The sequence below is a fragment of the Orcinus orca genome, chromosome 16, assembly GCF_937001465.1.
Source record: "Orcinus orca chromosome 16, mOrcOrc1.1, whole genome shotgun sequence".
Classification (NCBI taxonomy): domain Eukaryota; kingdom Metazoa; phylum Chordata; class Mammalia; order Artiodactyla; family Delphinidae; genus Orcinus; species Orcinus orca.
In genome coordinates, this window is record NC_064574.1 from 1,547,427 (window position 1) to 1,570,000 (window position 22,574).

The 22,574-nt window shown below is 62.4% G+C and overlaps 1 protein-coding gene across 6 annotated transcripts; it reads right to left on the bottom strand.

The window, feature by feature from the left end:
- Window positions 1-3,796: 3,796 nt before the first annotated feature.
- On the bottom strand, window positions 3,797-15,499 carry ARFGAP1 (ADP ribosylation factor GTPase activating protein 1). Of its 6 annotated transcripts, XM_033410241.2 has the most exons (14): window positions 15,323-15,497; window positions 12,500-12,563; window positions 12,207-12,316; window positions 11,852-12,023; window positions 11,347-11,447; window positions 10,530-10,616; window positions 9,958-10,054; window positions 9,118-9,174; window positions 7,962-7,994; window positions 7,317-7,346; window positions 6,561-6,617; window positions 6,007-6,066; window positions 5,385-5,461; window positions 3,797-4,387 (listed from the first exon to the last, which is right to left on the bottom strand). In XM_033410241.2, exons 2-14 carry the CDS (start codon window positions 12,557-12,559, stop codon window positions 4,042-4,044), a joined length of 1,287 nt encoding a protein of 428 aa, XP_033266132.1. In that variant the 5' UTR covers window positions 12,560-12,563; window positions 15,323-15,497; the 3' UTR covers window positions 3,797-4,041. The 6 variants fall into 6 exon arrangements, with proteins under 6 accessions (XP_033266132.1, XP_049556051.1, XP_033266135.1 ...); XM_049700094.1 differs by lacking the exon at window positions 6,007-6,066 and having other exon boundaries at window positions 5,385-5,455; window positions 15,323-15,499; XM_033410244.2 differs by lacking the exon at window positions 12,207-12,316 and having other exon boundaries at window positions 15,323-15,498.
- Between the last annotated feature and the right edge of the window lie 7,075 nt (window positions 15,500-22,574).

The window sequence follows — 22,574 nt, forward strand, 5'->3', positions numbered from 1 at the left end:
TTGCCCCCCTCCCCAGCTCTCCACTCTTCCCATCTGCTGCCCAGGACGGCTCTCCAAGCGTGGGGGACACAGGTCCCAGTGTAAAAGACCCCATCGCACCGCAGGGCGGGATCCAAGGCACGAAGGGGCCAAACACCTTTATCCCTCACTCCACATGGTCTGTTCCAAAGAGGCCCACGAGGCACGCACCTCAGGGACCAAGGTCACCACGTGTGCTCCTGGGCACCAAGCTGTGGGTGATGGGTATGGGGATCTCTGGCAGCCTGGAGCAGCCCCCGGACCCCAGGGTCACGCCAGCCTCACAACGCGCCCCAAGACCCGTGACCCCAAACCCAAGCCACTCATGGGTCCCTCTCCAGTGCCCCGTCCCCCAAGCCTCCTCCACACCTGCCCCTTCTCTACAACCCTCTGCAATCCGTGAGGGCCCGCCTAGCACAGCCCCTCCCCCAGCCCTCCCCACCCACCCGGAAGGCCCCACCCCAACCGACTAGGCTCCCCGCAGGCTGGGCCCGGTAACCAGGGCTTGCGGGGGCTGGGGGGGGGCACCTAGCCTGGGCCCCAAGCACCCAACCCCTACTGGACCCCAGGACTCACCCCCCAGAACCACCCTACCCCAACCTGGACCGGACCGGCCCCCTCCCCCCAGCTGCTCTGAGGCTGCCAGGGTGGCTCTGGCCACCCCCCCCTGCCCCCGCTCTGGGCTCAGCTTCTGGAGGCAGAGGTGCTCTGGGAGAGGTGGGCGCAGCACAGGCCAGTCGACGTTTGCTGGAGACTGGGAGAGGCCAAAGGTCGGGGGCTGGATGCTGCTGGAGGGGCAGGGCCCTTCCCAAAGCCCCTGGAGGTTCCTGTCCCCCTCTCCGACCCCCAGCCACTGGGCAGGCGCTGCAGGATCCAGCCAACTCCCGGCCTTGACTCAGGACCCTCAGAGCCCCTCCTGGCCTCCAGTCCTGCCCTGCGGTTGGTGCTCCTGCAGCTGGGAGGGGCCTGAGGACCCGAGACGAAGGTAGTTCTGAGACCTGCCGTGGCCTGGGAGCCAGCCGCCCATGCCTGCGGCCCCATGGCTGGACGCCGGACGCCGCAGTGCTGGTGGATGCCCTGCACTGGGTGCTGGCGCTTGGTGGGGGTGGGGGTGGGGTGGGGAGAGGCAGGCCCTGCAGTCCCGAGTGGAGGCCGGCAGAGGGCGCCTGGCCTGGTGGCCGCAGACACACAAACATTGGCATACACGTGTCTGTCCACGTCCACGGCTCACAGGCGCTCGGAACATGCGTGTGCACACTCACGCAGCCCACCAAGGTGCCACTCTCCACGCTCGCAAGCCAGCGCGTCCTGAGCGCTCTTGGCTAGACTCCGGGCAGCCCCCCACCCATGTGCCCACCCAGGAGTCCCTGCACCTGGCACGTGCTCCATGCCCGAGGCCCGAGGCCACGCAGCCCACCTAGCAGCGTCAGGGCTCAGCCAGGGCACAAGCTGCCCACGGTCACAGCTCAGAAAGGCAGGACAGAGCCAGGCTGCCCCTGCTGGGCAAGTCCCGTCGGCCTTCTGGAAGCGGCACGGCCGTCACGGCCCTCACTCTAGCGTGCAGGTGGGGACCCCGAGCAACGGCCCCACTTCCCCCAGCCCCAGCAGTGGGGAGGTGGCCCCAGGAGTCCCAGCCCTGACCGCTCGAGAAGCCGGCCCTCAGTGCTGAGCAGAGCCTCCCCGGCCCCTTGGGGAGGAGGTGCAGAGGGCAGGACCCCCACTGCCCAGAAAGCCCCCCAGATGGTGCCCAAGAAGCCCTACTCCCCATCTTCCTGCCAGGACTGGCTCAGGGCGTGGAGTCCCAGGAGAGCCACCAGCATCTGGCGTGCCGCAGGCCTGGGCCCGCGGGGCAGGGCCATCTGGCTGGGAGAGATGGTTGGACTGGGTAGCGCAGGTCACCTGCGAAAGCTCTGGAAAAGGAAGCTAAGCTGGGCAAGGGCTGCCTTTAGGTGTCTGCTGGTCAGTCGTGGTGTCTTGGCCAGAAGGTCTGGGGCAAACAGGTGACAGAGGCTGGCCAGGCCTCAGCTGGTGGATTGGCCTGGCCTCCTGGAGCCGGAATCTGGGGAGGACAGCACGCAGCGGCCAGGGGGCCGAGGGCAGGTTCACAGCTGACGGGTATGTCGTCCGGAGAGGCAGAGGCCCCGTGTGTTCAGCATGACCGGGGCTCAGCTGAGAAAATGATCCAGGACCGCCCTACATGGTGCCCTGGCTTCCCGACCCGCCTCCCCACCCAGACCCGACTGCCTTCACCACGGGGCCCCCCTGCCCATAGCGCTGCTCTGGGACAGGACAGCACAGAACCACCCAGAAGACACAGCTCCAGCCCGGAGCCTCCAGTCGGCCCCGCGTGGCGGCCACAGGTGCCCTCGGTCAGGCAGTTTCAGGATGACGCAGGCTGGCTGACCGCCAGCTGGCGGCCCCAAGTCTACCCAGGGCCAGGGGAGCGCCGGACTGTCCTTATAGAACTGCCCTCTCCCCCGGACGAGGGTGCCGCGCAGATGCCTCTGTGTGTGGCAAGGGAGCTGGATTGGATGCTCAGGCCCTCACTGCCAACCCAGCCGGGAGGAGAGGGCCTGGCACTATCCAGGCCCAGCAAACAGAACTGCAGAACAGCAGGGGCGCCTGTCCTTTGCCCGTGAGGGGTCTCGGGCCACCCACCTAGTGTCCTGACGTGATGCCTGAGAGCAGAGCACATCTCAGACCAGTCAGCCTCAGGGCCATGCGCATGAGCGCGAGGGGCTCCCGGGCAGAGGGCAACTTACTCCAGCTGAACACGGCCTCCGGGGCAGGGCCTCCTGGACCAGAATCGACAGGAACGAGGTGCCCCCGAAGCCTTCAGGGCCGGGGCAGGACCCCAGAGTCCCGATCCCAACAGCGTGGAAACAAGAGTGTCAGGACAGACCGCACCCCCTCGTCCGGCCCGGCGCTGATCTGAGAGCTGCCTGCAGTGCAGTCCACCAGCCCTGGTGAGGACCCACACCTCACACCTGGCCCTCCTGAGTGCCTCTGCTCTGGGACACTTGGTCTCGGGCTGGCAGACCACGTTTGACCCTGGCTCCCGGGCTGACCTGGGTTTTCTCATCACCCTAAGCCTGATCTCTGACCTCAGATCCGTGTGGCAGACTACTGGTTCAGTGACTGAGACCCTCAGGGTCAGCTAAAGGCAGAGGTGCTGGCCACTGGGCGTCTTCCTTGGGGAGAAGTGTGGGTGGCCGTGCTGCAGACCTGCCACATGAGCCACTGCCATCTGGCTGTCCACACGGGGACGGCCCGTCCCGCGGGGCAGGGAGCAGGGACGTGGCCCACAAACCACACAGGAGGCCTGGGGGAGCCCGGCTGAACGGCCTCAGGGCCGGCAGAAACAAGTGCGGGGACAGAGGACCGAGCACGGCGTCGTGTCACGTGGTCGTCAGCGCCGGACCATAAGAACGAGGTGGCCGGCGCACAGCCATCGAAGTCGAGTGGGCTTGGGCGACAGTGAGATCCAAATCACAGTGCAAGGAGGCTGGAAGAGGGGCTGCGAGGAAGGCCGGGGTACCAGGGCACCGCTGCACGACCCCCCCGAGCTGATGATGGGCTCTAGGGTGACGGCAAGGCCAGGAAGGCGGTGCTCGGGTCGGGCGGACGCTGGCCAGCACTGGTGCAGAGACAGACTGGGGAGCGGAGGGCAGGGGGCAGGTGGCGGCTCTCAAACGCCAGGCAATTTCTTCCAGAGGAAGAAAGAATGAGAGCGACCGAGAAGTGAAAGTTGCTTCAAGGAGACAGGCCTCAGTCACGGTCACTGGGCAGCCGCGTGCACCACTGGGGAGGGCGTTTATTACCGAGCGCACTGGGGGTGGTGGCTGGGCGTGGGTGGCCCCCGCAGTAGCAGGGAGCACTTCCTGCGACAGCGCCCGGCCCGGGGCTCCAGGAGAGCCAGGACAGGTAGGCACACGCCCCTGGGGTCCCGGCCGAGGCTGTCCTCCCAAGCGGCCGGCGCTTCCTGGGTGGAAAGGAGCAAGGCGGCGGCGCGGCCGCTGTGCCCTACCAGTCCTGGTTGTCCCAGCCGTCGTCCACGGCGGCCGGCGGTGCCGCCTCCTTGACGGCCCTGGCCCTGGCCCTGCCCTCCACCCCGGCCCCCCAGGCCTCCCGACCACCAATGTCGCCGCCCCCGTTGCTGGACGTAGACGCGGGGCCCGAGCCCCACGCGTCCCAGCCATCTGAGCTCGTCTTGTCGGCTGAGGGGTCTGCACACGTCCAGCTGTTGCTGCCTGGGGACCTGTGGGCCCCAGCAGGGTCGGTGCTCCCGAAGGCCTCCCAGAAGTTCCGGTCGGTAGTGCCTTGGGAGCTGTCCCCGCCGCTGTTCTGACAGCTCCGGCCCTCCGGGGCTCTGGGACAGAGAGCGGTCTCTGAGCGGCTCCCAGAACCAGGAGGTCCAGAAGGTTGCCGTCGTGGCCCTGAGCCGCCTGGTCTTCCCCAGGCTCCTCCCCAGAGAACGGGGGTCAAGGCCAAGTCCAAGCCCCCAGCCAGAGCCCCACCCCCAACCAGGGCACTCAGCCAGTGCCACTCAGGGTCCCAGAGCCGCTGTTCTCGCTCTAGGGCAGAGGAAACCCAGCCTCAGGGCGGCTCCACCACAGAGCTGAGGCCGTGGAACCTGTGGGAGGGACTCAGGCCTCCTGCCACCAGAGCCCACTCTCCACCAGTCCCACCCAAACGCAGGATGTTTTGAAGGAAAATGTAAAGCGCTGGTTTCCTGCAACGATTAAGGGGGAAAAAAACCCAGACCCTTCTCTGCACCGTGGAGTCCCTCAGTCCCTCAAACCACAGTCACACCACTGAGCACAGCGGACAGCACGCAGAGGGGGAAGCGCTGAGGCATCCCGTCCGCGAGCATGGGAAACACGCCCAGGCCTCGGGCACACGGACAGGACAGCACGCGCCACTGCCGGAGCGGCCGCTGCTCTGGGCCTGGCCCGAGACCATCCATCCCCCCACCAGATCCCCAGGGTCCCACCTGGGGTCAGAGAAGGAGAAGGCTGCCCAGTCTGGGCTCGCAGCAGAAAGGCCCGGGCGGGAGCCCTGAATGCTCCGGAGTCCTGGGAGGGGGGTCAGAGCCCAGCCGCACCCCCTCTCCCTCAGCCTGTCCCACAGAGGCGAGGCTGAGACTCTCCCTCCCCAGCCCTGCATGGTGGCAGCTCCCACGAGGTCGAAAGCAGGGCTTCAGAGCGAGAGGTCAGGGGGCCGACGTGCCTCTCTGCACCCCCAGGGCTCCAGGGGTTTCTGCACTGTGAGCCCTGAGCCCCTGGGCGAGACACACCTGCCTCCCAGAGACCCCAGGGGAGAATGCCACGGAAGGGGGCCCACTTCGGGAAGGGGGGCCAGTATACCTGTCCAACGGGTCCTCCGCTCTCCCAGAAAAAAAGGTGGTGACGTCCCTCCAGCCCCTGCTACCGACTCCCTGGACCTGGAAGGAGACGTAGGCGCTCAGCCTGGGCTCTGACGCCAAGTGCAGAGTTGAGACCTGGGTGAAGTTTAGGAACATGGCGACACCACGGGGCTCGGGCGGTTCGCCCCGGCGCTGGGGACGGTGGGATGCCCGCTGTGTGGACGCAGAGGCTGTGGCCCCAGGAGCTCAGCGGAGAAGCTCCTGGGTGGGAAGCAGGACAAACGCCAACCCGCCCCTCCCCGCCCCCAGCGGCGCTAAGGCAGAGAAGGCGGCCGCCCCCAGCGCACTCACCAGGGGAGGTCGGCAGCAGCAAGACAAGGGCAGAAAGAAAAGAAGCAACAGGTTAGTGGCTGTGACGGGCGCCCGTCAAGCCGTTTCCATATTCCTCAGGCTGTCGGCACCGCAGCGTCTACCTGACCCTCCTCACGTCCTACAGGCCCCTCGGGCCAAGAAGCCATACGGGGCGTGAAGCGCCCAGCCCTTCCTGCTCGCGGTTCCGGGCTCCTTGGAATATGGAGACGACGCTTTCAGCCGAGCCCGCCTGTCAGGCGGGGCTTCCCTACCTTGGCCGCCAACTCAGAGAACCCACTGGACACATCATCAAAAATCTTTCCCTCCTTCACCTGGTGGATCGAAACAGCATCATCATAGCCGAGGCAGATGCCCCGCTGCCCATTACTGACAAAGGACAACGCCCACCGACACCTGTCAGGGGACCTGTCTCCACGCCGCGTCGCCCCCTCCCCAGAAGTGAGGGCGAGGAGCAAGCCGACCACACCGCAGCCCGGGCCGGTCTCGCCCGGACCCTCCCCCGCTGGCCTCCCGAGCACGGGCTGGCACTGGCCGCAAACCGCACGCCCCCTCCCCCGGGAGCTTCTCTCGCCGCCTTGGCCTCCTCCGGGGTGAGGGGCCGGGCACACACACAGCCACGCGGGAGCAGAGTAAAGGCCAGGCCTTGCTGGGCTGGGGGACGAGAGCCATAGGCACAACGCATGCGTGAGGACACGGGGAGTGAGCACGGGAGTCTGAAGCCCGTACAGCGCCTCCCAGCACCACCGCCCCCCGAATGAGGCCCACGGGAGACGCACGCAGCCGAGTACCGGAGTCCCCGCGTTACCTTCTCCTGGGCAGGTTTGAGGACACTCTCGTTCAGACTGTGGCCCAACTCTGATGCCTGTTGGAAGGACAGATGCGATGAGAAAAAGCCGCGTACGTGGCAGCACGTTCACCCCAGGACTGCGAGCCCTGCCCACGGAGGGGAGGCTGCAGACGGCGAGCAGCCCGCCAGTACCCGATGCTCCGCGCTGTCGCAGAGGCTGGAGACCGCTGCCCCTGGCCTACGCACCCTGGGAAGGGGCTCGGACGGCAGCCAGCTCTTGGAAGCCCACCCCATCCGGTGGCCACCATCAGGCTCTGCCCGTCGGAGCCCACAGGATCCATCCCAGGAGAACAGCCCCTGGCATCCCCCCGACACAAACGGGTGGATCCCAAGCCCCACCTGCCCTCCAGGGGCCCTGCGGGAGTTCGAACAGAAGGGGATGGAGCTGGGGAGCGAGCCCAGGCCAGCAGCTCAGGTGGGGGGCAGGCAGGACACAGGGGAGGCAACCACGGAGCGGGGCCCTCGCCACTGGCATAGGACTCCCCAGCACCGCTGCAGCAGCAGCCTCAGGATCCGGATCCCACGCCTCCTGCCTGAGACGCGGATGCCTGAGCACCGTGGATGGGCCACGCGGGAGCCCATCGGGCTGGGGAGCAGCTCTGAGCGTGAAGACAGGGAGCACCGACATGCAGCCGCGGCACAGACACCTCAGAGCGGGGCACACGCCAGACACGCGGTGGGGGGGGGCGTGCACGAGCATGGACGCGGCCTTACCAGCTCTGGCTGCTGCTTGGAACCCCAGAACTTCACCCAGACAGCATGGGGAGACGGGGGGTGGGGGTGGGAGAGAGAGCGAGGCGGTGGGAGCAGTGTTCGGCAACAACCAGGACACGGTCCCGTGGGCGCCGCACGCTCTCTAGACCCAGCACCTCCCACCTGGGAGCTTTCCAGCACGGTAGGAGCGAGCGGTTAGGGAGTTGAGATGGGGGCTCAAAGAGATCAGCCCTTGGCCCCAGAGGCTCCTTGGACGGCCTGGCACCACGCCAGGACCGCCGGGGCTGCCAGCCAAGGTGTGAGAAAAAGACGAACACCAGGGCCCGAGACGCCGCCCACGAGAAGGGAGGGCGCTAACCAGGGACAGAGGCACGCTGCTGCCACAGGATGCAGACCCCGGTCCCCTGGGGGGCGCTGGGCCTCCCGTGTGCGGTTGCCCAGACATGGCACAGAGCCTCCTTCCCCACGAGGCCAAGGGCACAGGGGCCTATGGCTGCCCGCCTACCAGGGACGGGGCAGGATCTAAGCCTCCTCCACCTGCTAACCCGCAGGCGCCCAAAGTGACACGTGGACATGTGAGCCTGGGAGGCGAACGCACGCACGGGCAACCCTTGAGAGCACGAATGCAGAGGCTTCCTTTGTTACCTTCTGACTTGCCTGGGATCCAAACTTTGTCGCCTGAAAGGAAACACAGAGAGAGGGCTTTCTGGTCAGCCGCCTGACGCTGGCCACCAGGGCTGCACGTCCTTGGGGCCCAGACACCCGTGCTGGTCTCCTGACGGCCGCGAGGCACTGGTGCTCACCCCACAGCAGCTCTAAGGGGCCCTGCAAAGCTGCCCACCACATCCGCTTCCCCTGGAGGAAGGCCGTCAGGGGAGGGGCAGCCAGGATGAGGGAGCAGGGCCGACGCCCACCTCCCTGCTCTGGAATGCAGGGCGCACAGGCCGCCCACGGGCCCACAGGTGGGGCAGGTCCCTCTCCAGCGAGCTCTCCCCCTCGCTGCCGAGCGCGGTCTGGTCACACCTCTCACCTCTGCCCAGCACCCCGGCCACTCTCATAATAAGCAAAGAGGGAAAGGCCTGGATCCCCACCGCAGCCCCGCACAGCCCCGGAGAGAATCAGCAGAGGCCACGTGGCAGAGCACTGGTGCCCCAGCGCCAGGCTCCTCCCTGGGCTCTAGCCCTCAGAAACTCCCGTCCTGGCCTCTCCAGGGCCTGTGTGCTCTGGGTCAGCCTCCCAGGCGGCCTCCCGTCCCTGCTCCGGGCGTTCCTGTCCCCGCCACGGCACGGTCTCCTCGCCAGGCCCGTACCCTCGCACACGCCTCTGGCCTGGCCCCTCCCGCCTGGCCTCCACCCAGTCACTGCCAGGAGCCGAGCACATGCCCACGGCCCAGCTGCCTGTCCTGGCAAAACCCCCAAATCCTGCCTCGCCTCAAGCCCAGGAGCAGGCGAGGGCAAGAGGAAACTCGGGCTGTCTATACCCTGGAGACCCAACAGCAGAAACTCCAGGCTTTGCTTGGGCCGGGGGAGGGGGAGGCAGGGAAGCCTGGGTCACCCTGACGCCCCGCCGGCACCCGCCTTCTGCAGCCAGCCCAGCCCCTGCAGGCAGCTCCGCTCTGCCCGGTACACCACCAACCGTCACAACAAAGAACGTCCGTGGGGCCTGGGGGATTCGCCAGGGCGAGAGGCTGCTCACCGAAACCCCCTCAGGGCAGATGGACGTGCGGCCTGAGCCCCGTCAGGACCCCTGGTCCCCCAGAGCCACCGGCCCGCGCGGCCGCGTGACGGCACAGGCTACTTACACCCTCCTTCGCTGCTGAGGCAAACCTGCTTGCTCCAGTGGCGAAGCTGCTCCAGCCCTGAAAGGAAGCGACACACAAGCCACGTGGCGGCTCCACACATGGCCACCAAGGGGGTGCTCCTCAGACACGCGCCGGCCGCCTCGCACCCACGTTCTGTGGGAAGGACACAGCCAGGGCCCCAGAAGCAGCTCCTGGCCCGGCTCCCTGGAGACATGCCTTCCCCCCTCCAGACAGACCACGGGGCGCTGGGGGCACTGAAAGCTGTCCTCCTTCCTCTAAGTCCAAGGTTGTTTCCCCTAAGCCTCCGAGATAGATGAAAGCAATTTGGAAACAGAAACTCTTCATTTAAATCCCAATTCGGCCTGTTCCACCTGAAGGAGACGCGGAGGGACCCTCGCGAGGAACTGAGAAGACAAGTGCGTGCGGCCTCTTCCCCATGGCGGGGCGGGGTGACACGGAGACACACACACTACAGCCTGGGAGGCGCTTCTGGAGAACGGGCTCCTGCACGGCGGGCCAGGCCGACGGCCCGTTTCTTCCCTGGGGCAGCCCTGGCCCAGAACCCACATGCTTGGGAGACTCTGCCAGGAGCGGGCAGCCAGGCGGGCTCCACTCAGAGAAAACGAGCCTTGCTAAATCTGAGGGACATGTTTTGTAGCCAAAGTAAACGAACGACAAAACACGCGTGGGATTAAACACCATAAACGGCGCTTTAAGAAGAGCCGTCAGTGAAGGAAAGGGAGGGGGGCCTCTGTGAGAGGGGCCAGCGCGGGATCCCAGGACGGCCAGGCTCCGGGAGGCCCCTGGGGAGCAGGGGACAGCCAGGACGGGCGTCCTCACCGAGTACAGGGATGACATGGCGCTGTTGAGGAAGTCGTCTTCCCTCTTCGGAGGCGGTACCGTGTTCCCAAACCCCACATAGCGGTTCTCCTGGGCCCTGGCGGGGACACAAGCAACAGCCCTGCGGCTCCCAACAGCTGGGGGTGCAGACGTGCCCAGACCCGGGACACGGGCACCCCGGAGGACGGCGGCTCCCACATCCCAGTGTGGGGTCAGGCTCTCCTCTGTTGGTGGGACGAGGCCCTCCTGCTGCACCTGCCAGAGGACCTGGCGAGACCCAAAGCGACAGCCGGTCACTGCAGGGAGTGGGACAGGCTCGACCACAGGTCGGGCAGGTTCCAGGAAGGAAGCACGTCCTTTCTGCTCCCCAGCATTGTGAGCCGTGGTTTTCTCTCCACTCAAGCCCCCCACCCGAACCTGGGCTGCCAGGCAGCACCCCAGGAGGCCTGCCGATTCTGCATCCCCTGCACATGTGGGCAGCAGCCTCCCCCGACCCTCACAGGGGCCAAACTCCCGGGGGCCAGGTCTGCCTGGGCCTGCCCCAGCTCCCCAAAGCCCTCCGGAGGCCTTACCCTTGATAGGAGCCAAGGTCATCGTTCAGCCAGTCTTCGAAAGCCTTGTCCGCGGAGGGGGTGGAGTTCTGCAGCTGGCCAGAGGCTCTGCAATGGAGGGTCAGAGGTCAGAGGCCGACAGGGGGTGGGCACACGCCCACAGGATCACGGGGTCTCTGGGAGGCGCCGTCACGCCCACCTGCTCACACCTGGCTCCTCCAAAGCGTGGAGCAGAGGGTGGCTCAGGCTTCGGCTCGGCGGCTGAAGCCGGCAAGAAGCAGGGGGAGGTGCTGCAGCCCGGGGTGGGGGGCACAGCAGCTCCACGCCTGCCGTGCCTGCAGGGAGGCCGCAGGGGTCGAGGCCAAAGCAAGGCTCGGCAGGAATCTGCAGCCCTTGCGACCGGAGTCTCGCCACACAACGGGGAGGTGGAGGGGAGGGCCGCTGGGCACCCCTGGCGTCAACAGGGAGCTCGCTCTGAGACCAGTCACCCCGAACCAGCCTCCAACCCACGAGAGGACACAGGATGCCCGCCAGGGGGACGGGGCACCCTGGGGACGTGGGCAGCCCTCAGGTAGGACAGGACACATAGACAGCAGCCAACTGGGTCCTACAGAGACGCCGCGTGCTGCGGGCACAGAGCTGGCGCTTCTACTTCAGACGCACCTTCACTGGTTGAATTTCTACTAAAAGTTTGAATTGTAACTTAAAAAGTTGTTTTTCCCACTGACTCACAACTGGAGCTGTTACCACAACAGCACAGGGACCCTGAGCCACAGTTAAGGTCAGAGCCGGGCAAACCCAGCCCAGAGCCCGGCCCACAGGCCAGACGAGTAGCTACCGGTGGGCAGAGGACGGCAGCGTCTTGGGCTGAGGTGGGGTCCAGTTCTGGGCGGGCGATGACTCCAGAGACCATTCTCTGCCTTCGGCCAGAGTGGCCACCTGCAGAGGGAGCCAGGGCGTCAGGCAGCGTGGATGCCGCCTGCCCTGCACACAGCCCCTTGGGCTCGGCTGCCACGGGCCAGGGCTCTGCGGGTGCCGACACCGAGAGCGGCTCTCACGATGGGCAGAGTGAGCAAGCTCTTGGTCGGCGTGGCGCCAGGGCCCCCTCTGCACCCCCCGAATGGATGCAGCGCTCCCCAGAGGCTCTGAGGAGGGCTCAGCCCTCCTAATCACAGGCCACCTGCTTCCCCTTGGGTGGGGCGAGCTGGGGCCACGCGTCCTGTCTGTGGACTGCACGTGGCCTCCATGTCGTGTCAGAACCCACAGGAGATCTCAGCCCCTGGAACCACTCCAGCAGCCGATGGCCGGAGCAGCCTGCACATGGCCGGGTGGCCTGTGCTCACCTTGTCCCTGAAGAGGGCGGCGGCCTTGCTGTTGTACTTCTCCTGCAGGGACCAGCAGGGGTCATAGACCTCTTGACACTCCAGGAACTCCCGGAATTTAGCGTTCCCGCCGACCTTCATCTTCTCCAGCTCCACGTCTTTCCACTTGTCCATAGTGACGGACCGGACAAAGCTACACACCAGAGGGCCGACCTCGCCACCAGTACCAGCATCCAAGAGCCCACCCCAAACGGTCTGGAATTAGACACGTGCACCTCCTGTGCCAGAGCGCCGGACCGGGTAGGAGCTGGCCTGTGGGTGGCCCTCACCTTCCCGTCACCCGCCAGGCGGCAGGCCAGGAGCAGAGGGCACTGACCTGAGGTGCACCCCGAGCCCGCGGTGCTTCCCCGAGCACTCCAGACAGATCCAGATGCCGTAGGTCACGCTCACCCACTGAGGGTTGAAGGCGCCGCACTCAAAACACACCTGCAAAGAGCACCCAGGCGACTCACCCGGGGCGGGGCAGGGCCCGGGGACACCGAAGACCCAATGGGGGGCCCCCAGAGGGGGCAGAGGGAGGCTGGCTGGGAGGCCAACGGTGACAGGGAGGGAGGACTCTGAGAGGACCCCAAAACCTAAGCCAAGTGTCAAGGAAAAGCGGACACTTACGTTGTTTTCATCTTGCACCCTAATTTCCTTAAGAACTTTCCTAGTTCTCGGGCTGGCCATGGCGCTATGAAAGAGAAAAACAAACTTTTCAACTTCCAAATAGGTCACTTCACAAGAAGATCAACTTCTGGTGCAAACACACTACAAAGTATGACTTCAAGAAATTCCGTGAAGCTGCTTGGAAGCTACAGAGGAACAGGGCTACTTACTGCAGGAACCTGCTCTCCACGTGCTAAGAAAAGCCGAGATCAGTCTGGACGCTCCCGGGCCAACCACAGCGTGATAATTAGGGGCAATGCGCAATTACTGGAGGCCGCTCATCATGTACCATCAAGACCACACGATTTATAAAAACACCCGTCTTCTGGTGAAGTTCACAGCAAGGGGTGGTCTTCACAAAACGTGCTCAGACTGGCTGTTAAATCTCATTTCCCCTTTTCAGGGCGACACATCAGACTCGGGCTGACAGTATCCGAAGCCAGGGAGCCCCACCTTCTCGGCCCCCGCAGCCCCTCTACCTTCTACCAGTGCAGGGAGGATCCTGGCCTGGGGCGGAAGCAGTGGCGCCGCCTGACACGGGAAGAAGCTGGCCTCCCAGGGACCATCTGAAGGATGGAGGTGACAGACAGCATGGCCACAGCAGGGCAAGGACAGGGGCCTATGGACCAGCAGACCTGCCACCGCATCTCAGGGGGACACTGCCGGGGAACAGCAGCCACACAGCCTGAGCTGAACAGAAAACCCATTTACTTCTTTATAGATCTCCTAGCTTCGGCAAAGTTCAAGTTCAAGTGGTGGCCCGGTAAGTTTCAGGCGGGAGATGGGGAGGGAGCCCAGCGTGGTGTTGGCAATAAAGTAACCCCATGGATGCCCAGCCTGAGTCTCAGGCTGGCCCTTCCCTCGTGACCAGGACCTGCAGGCTGTCCCTCCAGCTCCCCCGGCAGCATGCATCCTCTCAGGACACACAGGCCGCTTAAGGGACAGAGCCACACACCTGGGCTGCTGGCGGTGTCTCCAGCCTCCGACCCTGCACCCCACTGTCTGTGAGGGACTGCTCCAACCAGCTTCCCTGCCAATGCTTTAGCGTGAAAGTCCCAGGAGCAGCAGTCACCTTCGGTTACTCCCCAAGGAGACCCTGCCTCTCCCCACACCCAGGCCTCCTGAATCCTGAGCCCCAGGATGCCTAACGCCCACAACGCCCACTTCTGAGCCAGCTGAGGTTAGGAGACAAATGTCTGCTTTCTGTAACTGAGGGAAACAAAGCCAAGGGCTCGCCGGAGGCACCTTTCTGCTCTGTATTTCTCTGTGCTGTCCATGACGGTCTCGAAGGCAAACACCTGAACCCACAATCCTGCCCAGCACCCAGCACCCGGCCCGATCCATCCAGGCGGGACCCTGTCCTCACGCTGAGCTCCAGTCACCCACAGGGCGAAGGCAGAAATGGGTGGCCCCTGGGAGCTCTTTCCAGAGAACTGTGCCTGCCCAGAGGCTCCCGTTCTGGCCAACAGGACCCAGGCAAACAAAAGTCAGAACTGCGGTGAGCCTGCCCTGAATTTCTAACTGCGTAAAAGAAGGCAGAGAGAGTGTCTGCAAAAGTACAGCAAGGGAAATACGTGAAAACTAAGTGACTTGGCTCGGATTTAAAAGGAACTTTTTTTGGACGTGAGAATCCTTTACTTCTGTGAAATGCTAACTTTAATACATAAAAAACAAACACCTCCTAACTTTCAAAACTATAGTTTGTCTTGAAATATAATCCAAGAACTCCTGCATTAATGCTTGAAACCAAACCCAGCTCTGTTCAAGTGAACGTGGCCTCAGTAAACGGTGAACCAAATAACACTTCTCGGTTTACAGGAAGAAGCCACTTGTCAGCCGGCAGAACGCTGTTCCTGAAGTTGGGACTTCCTCAATGCCTGAGATGAAAAGGGATGACTTAGGGACACCGCTTGGGGCTGTTACACAGGCGACAGGCAGAAATCCTGCTCATCTTTCCCAGAAACCACCTGAGGCCCCCGAAGCACCTACACCGAAGAACAATCGTTTCTCACTTAAAACACCATCACTTCTGAACTTCTGCAGGGAATGGTCCCAGGAAGGGATGCCAAAGCCAACTTAAACGCTATTTATCCCCTGGGCCATTATCACAGCCCCCCACCCCCCGGCACAGAAACAGAGGATGGCGGAACCCTCAGGCCTGCACTAAACGACACAATTAACTCTCACATGGGTGGTCAGCGACGAAGCTGTTGAACAGGGCAGACGAGAAGCACAGTTCTACCTAAACGCACGGGCACTGACAGAGAATTCCAAAGTCCCTTCTTGGGTTCCTCTCCCTCCCCCAAGACGATCACCCACGGCCACCAAGGGTGAGGCTGCCATTTCCGATTAGACCGGCCTCTCCAACACCGAGGGGGAGGACCCTTCCCTCTTAGGAGTGGAAGCCCCTTCAAAGCTCAGACCCGGCCCGACGGGACCCTGTGTCCAAACCAGCTCCTGGTTCCGAAGGAAGGGACGGGGCAGGGCCGGCTCGCCCCACGGAGCGGGTGTTGGTGGGCAGCGGCCCGTGACAGCCTCAGAGGAAAGAAGGCTGGGGGCCGGGGGCGAGCTGCGGGGGCGTGTGGGTCCAGGCGGGGGCGGCCAGAGGAGGGGGGACGGCCGGGGGCCCGTGGACTAGCCCCGGGGTGGCCGGGGGAGGCGCTTCCAGGTCCTGCGGACAGCGGCCTCGGAGCGGGTGGGGGTCTGGGCGGAGGCGGCCGCCGGCAGGGGCAGTGGACCCGCCCGAGGGGAGCCGGGGCCTCGGGGCCTCGGCCGCGCGCTTACCGGGCAGAGGGCTCGATCCTGCGCGCCGGGTCGGGCCGGGTCAGGCCAGGGTCAGGGCCGGGGTCCTGGCCGGGGTCGGCCGCGCCGCGAACCGCACCGAGGACGACCGCCGACCACCCACCCCACCGCCACCAGCTTCCGGCTACGTCGCGCCTCGCAACGCCTCACGGGAAGCCGGGGACGGGCCGGCGGGGGCGGGCCTTCCTCCCCGCCTGCTTGGCCGGAAGCGCTGCCTCATCCCGTAGCTATGGGGACGCGTCCTCCTCCGGGCTGCTGTGTCGGAGCTGCTAGTCCAGCGGGGACCGCGGTAGCCTGGGGACCGACAGCCGTGCTCACCAGCGGTGCGCCGTCAGGATCAGACGGGGAACTGATGGCCTGCTCAGATTAGAACGATTCATGGGCGTTTACTCACAAGGTGGCTGGTTAGGAGGGTATGCGCGGGTTTAGGGCACCGCAGGAATTCTGCGGGAACCCAGGGCTGGAGCAGCAGAGCTGTGACGTCAGCAGACTCCAAGGAAAAGAGGGAAGGAGGGGTTCCCGGACTCGGGAAGGGCAGTGTCCTCAGGGCCACTGCCCAAGAGGAGCTGTCATCTTTTGTTGAGGGCATGACCAGCCCAAGGTGACCTAGTAGAAGGCGGCACAGGAATAAATACCGGCCTCTCTGGCCTCTCACCCTCTGGTCTCCCGATTTTGCCTCCCACTGGCCAGGCCCACCTGTGCAGTCTGAGGTGGAGAAGGGTAGGGGGTGGGCACGGAGGACAGCTGGAGACGTTGCAAGCAGGCTGCAAAGCAGTGTGAATCCCAAATATGGGAAATATGACTGTAGAAAGAAAACTGTCCAGCGTGATGATCTCTGGGGAGTATAACTGCAAGCGAGTTTTGGTTTTGTTTTTACTCTGTGCTCTTATGTGTATTCCACATATTCTTCATTGATCTATGGAACTTTTGGAGTGATCAAGTACGAACGTTTTTACTGAAGTATAATTTACATTCAACAATTTACGTTCAATGAGTTTTGAGAAATGCATACTGCAGTGTAACCTCCACCATGATCAATTATAGAACATTTCCATCACAGGCGACCACTGTTGTTACTTTTATCCCCATTTCTTAGTTTACGTGTTCTAGAACTTCATATAAATGGAATCATGCAATAAGTACTCTTCTGAATGGCTTCTTTCACTTAGCATAATGTTTTCAAGGTTCATCCATGTCATAGCATGTCAGCACTTCATTCCTTTTTATTGCTGAATACCATTCCGTTAAATGAATAGAACTCTTTGTTTATCCATTCACATATTGGACAGCGGAGTCATTTCTGAGTCTCGGGTATTGTGAATAAAGCTGCCCCGAAACTCACATGGGTATATTTTAACATTTCTTGTGCATAATTACCTAGAAGTTAGGTTGCTGGGTGATCGGGGAGGTGTATGTTGAACCTCATAAGAAATTGTGAAGCAGTCTTCCAAAATGGCTGTACCATCTCACACCCCACCAGCAGTGTAAGAGCTCCAGTGTCTGGCGTGTATGCTGGGTTATCTCATTTGCATTTCCCTCCATTGCTGGTTGAAAGCTGCCCTGGAGGATTATCTTAGCTTCCTGGCCCTTCCAGCCCACCCTGTGCCCAGCTTAGCATGAGCACCTCGTGCAGCCAGGGGAAGCCCTCAGGAAGGAGCCAGCAGGGCTTGCAGTGAGAAGCCACTGGCATCACAGAAACAAGAGGACTGAGGTGATGTGCACGGGGCACCCATAGGGTCTACACAAGGACAATGTGAGACAGCGTATATTTCGGCACGAGACCCTGGGGCGGGGACTGTGTGGGTTCCACAAGTTCAGAGAGCGAGAGCCACGTGCTGGATTCCTTACGTGGGCTCCCTGGAGGAAGCGGGCTCTGAAGGATGTTGAAAGGGAGGAGAGGAAGAGGGAAGGCGGTCCCTGAAAGGGCACAGCGGAAGCCAACATTTGGCACTGCTAGTGCAGACAACGAGCAGAGGCTGAACTTTCAGTTTTCTGATCATAAAGCTAAAAGGTCAACCCCTACTCCAACCCAGGCTCTGGAGGCCTGGGGCTACGCTCGTCCCCAGGGCCAAGAGCAGGGAGGTGGCCATTGCAAGGACAGGGCAAGCCTGCCTCCTCACAGCATCCGTGGTGCCCCTGCCTCTCTCTGCCATCTCAAGGCTGGCTCAGTGACCAAGTAACAGAGGATCCATCTGGGCACTGAAGTGGTGAATGGAGCAGAACACGCAGCTGCAAACTGGAAATGTTTTATTACCCCATCTGAAATACTTAGATAATTTGTTTTTCTTCTAGACCTGCCGGCAGTACTTTAATTTCCAGTTAGAGTAATGTGATCATCTTTGTGGTTTCCTCCCCAGGGCCGCCGAAGCTCTCGATATGATATGAGTAAAACTGAAGGGAATACGAGGGCAGCAATATGCAAACCTCGGGGTAAATGGCTGCGCAAGGCTGGGGCTGGCCTGGGCCACACAAGTTCACCCGTGAAGTCACTGTGGGACCCGGGACACATCGCTGCTGCCTCCTGGACTCAATTTCCCCGTCTGTGAAAGGAGGACCCCAATTCCCCTTCCAGGCCAGGGGCCCACGCTTCCTGCCTGCTTGTCTGAAGTCAGGCCCTGGGCTCGATAAGGAAGATCTTGTGTAAACTGCACAGCAGTGCAGCTCTTCCTGATGTGCATCTGTTGTTCAGGTGAAGAAACGGAGGCACAGAACAAGTAAGCAATTTGCCCCAGGTCGAAAAGGCAGTAAGTGGTGGAGGCGAGGTTGGTACCCAGCCTGTGTAACATCTTCCTCAGAGTAGAAGGGCGTGTGGGCCGAGCGTCCACTGGGGGCGCAGTTGTGTCCTCTGATCTGACCCAGCACCAGTCTCAGAGGTCAGTTTCATTCCAGACATGTGCAAGTGACGGAGAACCTGGGTTGGGCCGTGAGCACTGGTCAACCGTGACCCTGTCAGGGTCTCACCGCCGGGTCCCGGGGGTCCAGCCAGCTGCCATCAGGGGTGGCAGAGCCTAAAGAAACAGCGGAGGCTACCCAGGACTGGTGAGGGCCATGTGTGTACATGTGTGTAAGTGTACACATCTGTGAGCACGTTTGGGTTTGCACGTGTGTGCATGTGATTGGTGCATGTGTGTATACATGTGTGCACGGTATTGCATGTGTGGTCTGTGCCTTAAGGCTTGTTAGGCTCAAGGTCATTGTACTGAGTCCCCCACGCGCACAGAGACAACAGGTGTGGCTTTGGGGTGTGCCCAAAAGAGGCGCCGCCCACAGGGCTTCCCAGAGAAGCAGGGTCTGCCATACCCGCTTTGCACAGCGGCAGAGGCTGCAGCTTGGAGTCGGAGAGACCGCCCTGGCCCCGGCCAGTGGCAGCAGCACACAGATGCGGGCCCAGGCTACTCAGACCCCGGAGGCACCCCAGCAGTGCTCGTCCGGAGCTCCTGCGCGCGGGGAGAAATGAAGCCAGGGCTGTGTCCGCCTCACCCCCAGGAGCACTGCTCCGCCCCACACCCTGGGCATGGCCCACAGGTCTGTGTTCCTGAAACCAGTGTGGGCTGAGGAGGGGCCATGTGGGGCCCCATGAGGACAAGGCTCCTTCCCTGCCTGGGAGGGTGGCTCTCAGGAAGTCTCGCTGCCTATATTTAAAGATCAGCCATTCTGTGGGCCTCCATGAGCCTGGGGCATGGCAGGACCTTGGGGGCATCTTGAAATGACTATCTAATCCCATTGACTGGCCAGCGCTCCAGGGCCGCCTGGAGAGGTGGTCGCCAGCCATGGATGTCACCAGAGCCCTCGGTCTCTCTCTGGACTCTTAACTCCTCTTGAAATCTCTCCCATATTGGGCTCAGCTCGGGGGCAGGGCTGTTTCTCCCAGTGTTTAAGGGGATATGCCTATGCCCCCCGGCCCCCGCTGGGCTCCAGGGAGCAGTTAGACCCACCTTGAGGCCAACAGGGCCTCAGGTACATGGAAGCAGCCCCAGTTTCCCAGCGGGAGGGCTCGAGGTCAGGACTGTTCGCTCTGTCCCAGCGATGCGGATGGAGCCGACTGTTGGCTGGGCGCTGGTAGGAAGAGAGGGAGGGGCGCCTGCCGGGCAGTGTTGGTCCCGATGCCGGCCCTGGCGCACAGAGGGTGCCGCGATGCCCACCCATCCGACCCCTGTTGCTGCCTCTAAATAATGCACAGGAAGAACTGGGCCCCAGGATGAAGGAAATGGAAGGAATGTCAGAATGTGGTCCTGCTGATTCACGAGGCCGTGCATCACTACGGAGCACAACTGCTCCTGACCCAGAGCTGTCGTTCTTCCTAAAACACCCAGGAACTTGCAGCTGTGCCGAATGACACTTGGTCACACAGGCTAACGAGTCACGGCCAGGAATGTACTGAGACAGGGCCAGCTTCTCAGCCTGCAGGCCTGAGGGCTCAGATCCCAGGGCTATGACGGGAAGACCCACACACCCCCTGCCTTAGCCCCTCCCATGCCTATCCGGATTCTAGTTGTTAGAGACAGAAAACCCAACCCCACATGGCTTAAACAACACAGGGATGTTATTGGCTCATGTGGTGAAAAGTCCAGTGGTAAGTTGGCTTTCAGGTGAGGCTTGATCCAGCAGCTCAACCGTATCACTGAGAACAGGTTTCTCTCTGTATCTTTGCTCTGCTGTTCCATTTTCACCCGAAGGTCCCAAAATGCAGCTCCTAAGGCTGTAAGCTCCCTGTTCACATCCCAGCTAAAACCCCAAGATTCACTAGCTTGGGTCATGTGTCCACTTCTACACTAATAACAGGCCAAGGGGATGGAATGTGCTGATCTGTGGCATCTAAGCCCCGAGCTCCAGCCCTGGAGCCCCAGAGGGGAGGCAGGTTCCCAGGACTGCAAGGACCCCAAACAGAAGTCTGAAGGTCAGGTGAGCTCTCCTTGTGGCCGAGGTTGAGGTGGGCATTTTGTGGCTCCCCTCTGTGTCCCCGGGGCCCAGCATGAGCCCAGCCAGCGTGGTACGAACACTGGGGAGGCCTGGGTGGGGCTCTGCCTGTCTCCTCTTCTCTTCGGGGGAGCTGCTGCTAGAAGGAGGGAGGGAATGGGTGGAGGTGGACAGGCAGATCGTCTCTCCAGAGAGGCAGGAACTTGGCCTGGAGGCAGGAGGGAAGAGGGGTTTCAGGTGGACACAGGACCTGGCGCCACGGGGAGGCTGAGAAGGGCCGGCCAGGGGGTGGGCGGCAACTGGGAACAGCCACTGACACACTGACCCCAAGGCCAACACGACGGGGAGGCAGGGTGGGGGGGGGGCGGGCGGTTGGAAATCAGGTCTTGAAGGACCACAAACGCAGCCAGTCACATTTTGGGCTGAGAGCGCTCCTGGTCGGTCAGCCAGGAGGCCTGAGAGCCGGTGGCCCCGGGGGGCCCACAGCAGCCCTCATCCTGCGTTCTTACCTCCCAGGCACCTGCCAGCTGAGAAATCACAGGGCCAGGGGAGCCACCGAGCTGCCATCCTGCCCCCGGCTCCCTCTGCTGCCCCTCCCAAAGCCCCTGCCCCTGCGCTCCGTCTCTGGACTTACCCAGACCTGGACCCAATCTCGCCTTGAGCTGCGGGCGACCAGGTCTCTGGACCTGGCGGAGCCTCAGCCTCTGTGAAGCTGTAAAGCGGGATCATCATCGCTCCTCCCGCACGGTCCCGTGACATCGAGGGAGATGAAAGGAGGTGCGGCTTCTGGGCCCGGGAGGGACCCTGGGCTCCTGGTCACTTCACACCCCACCCCCACCTGCACGAAGACAGAAGCAGAGCCTTCAGGAGTGACAGAGGGGGTGTCAGCAGGGCTGGAAGAGTCTGTCACCTGCCGTTCCCTTTGCTCCCAAAGCCCAGGAGTCCTTCCTGGGGACTCGGTAAACGTGGCTTGATGTGGGCGGTCCTTTGCCACTCGGGGATTGTACCCCAGGCCAGCCCTCCATCGAGAGAGAGACAGAGACAGAGGGAGAGCGAGAACGCAGAGCCAGGCAGGGGGGCAGCCGCTGACCTCAGCAGAGGACACACACAGGCCTGCAGACCAGCTTCCCTTCTCCTTTGTTTCCAGTTTGCTTAATGAGCCAAATATTTAAGCAACTCCCCCGCTACCCCGCTTTCCTCTTTAATCCCTGAACGGCTGAGAGTGATGACGAGGTCCCAGTGAGAGCTGCGGTTGTGTCCTCTGGGCTCTCCTCGACCGGGTCTCAGGAGGCCCGGGCCGACGTGCCGGTGGACGGGCCAGAGACATACCTGGGCCGCGTCTGGGTCACGGCAGCGAGCTGTCTCCTCCCGCCCAGCGCTTCTAGCTCTCAAAGGCCCGCAGGAGGGCTCCTGGATTTAATGCCTCGTCTGTACCCCAGCCTGACGACGGGCACCCTCACAGGGCCTGTGGTCCGTCTGGGAGAACCAGTGGGGTGTCTGCACGCAGGGCCTCCACCTGGGCCGAGGGAGTTTGCTCCTGTGTCAGGCACCCCAGGGAGCCTGAGGCCGCTCTCCGTCCTTTGCAGCCTGTCCAGCTCTGTTGCTCTTTCAAAGGAAGAACAGGACCCACGGTGCCTTTTATCTGGTCCGGATTAAGGGGTCAGGCCCCCCCCACATGCAGTTCTGGGGCTCAGCCAATATCTTTCTGGGAGTGTTTGTTGATACTTACAAATTTCTCCCAAATTCGTCTGAAAACATCTGCACGTGGCAGTTTCCGTCGCTCTGGGTGAACAGAGACGGCAAGAGGTTTTTTGTTTTTCTTTTTAACATCTTTATTGGAGTATAATTGCTTTACAATGGTGTGTTAGTTTCTGCTTTATAACAAAGTGAAGCAGTTATACATATACATATGTTCCCATATCTCCTCCCTCTTGCGTCTCCCTCCCACCCTCCCTATCCCACCCCTCCAGGCGGTCACAAAGCACCAAGCTGATCTCCCTGTGCTATGCGGCTGCTTCCCACTAGCTGTCTATTTTACGTTTGGTAGTGTATATATGTCCATGCCTCTCTCTCACTTTGTCACAGCTTACCTTTCCCATTCCCCATATCCTCAAGTCCATTCTCTAGTAGGCAAGAGGTTTTGACAGAGCTGAAATTCCTCTAGCCCCGCTGTGAGCTGACCCCACACAGGCCCCGAGGCCGGCTGTTGTTTCTGCCACAGGAATGGCTGAGCTCTGCAGGGTGGATGGGGGTGGCAGAGGGGTGCAGGGGGCCCCCCAAAACCTCAATCTGGCCTCTCCAAGTGTAGTGCTGAATG

Coding starts and splice junctions, on each gene's coding strand:
- ARFGAP1 (XM_033410241.2), bottom strand. CDS start 12,559: ATGGCCAGCCCGAGAACTAGGAAAGTTCTTAAGGAAATTAGGGTGCAA. Junction 12,317..12,499: donor GGGTGCAAGATGAAAACAAC/GTAAGTGTCCGC, acceptor TGCTCTTTGCAG/GTGTGTTTTGAGTGCGGCGC. Junction 4,388..5,384: donor GCGGAGGACCCGTTGGACAG/GTATACTGGCCC, acceptor TCTCTGTCCCAG/AGCCCCGGAGGGCCGGAGCT.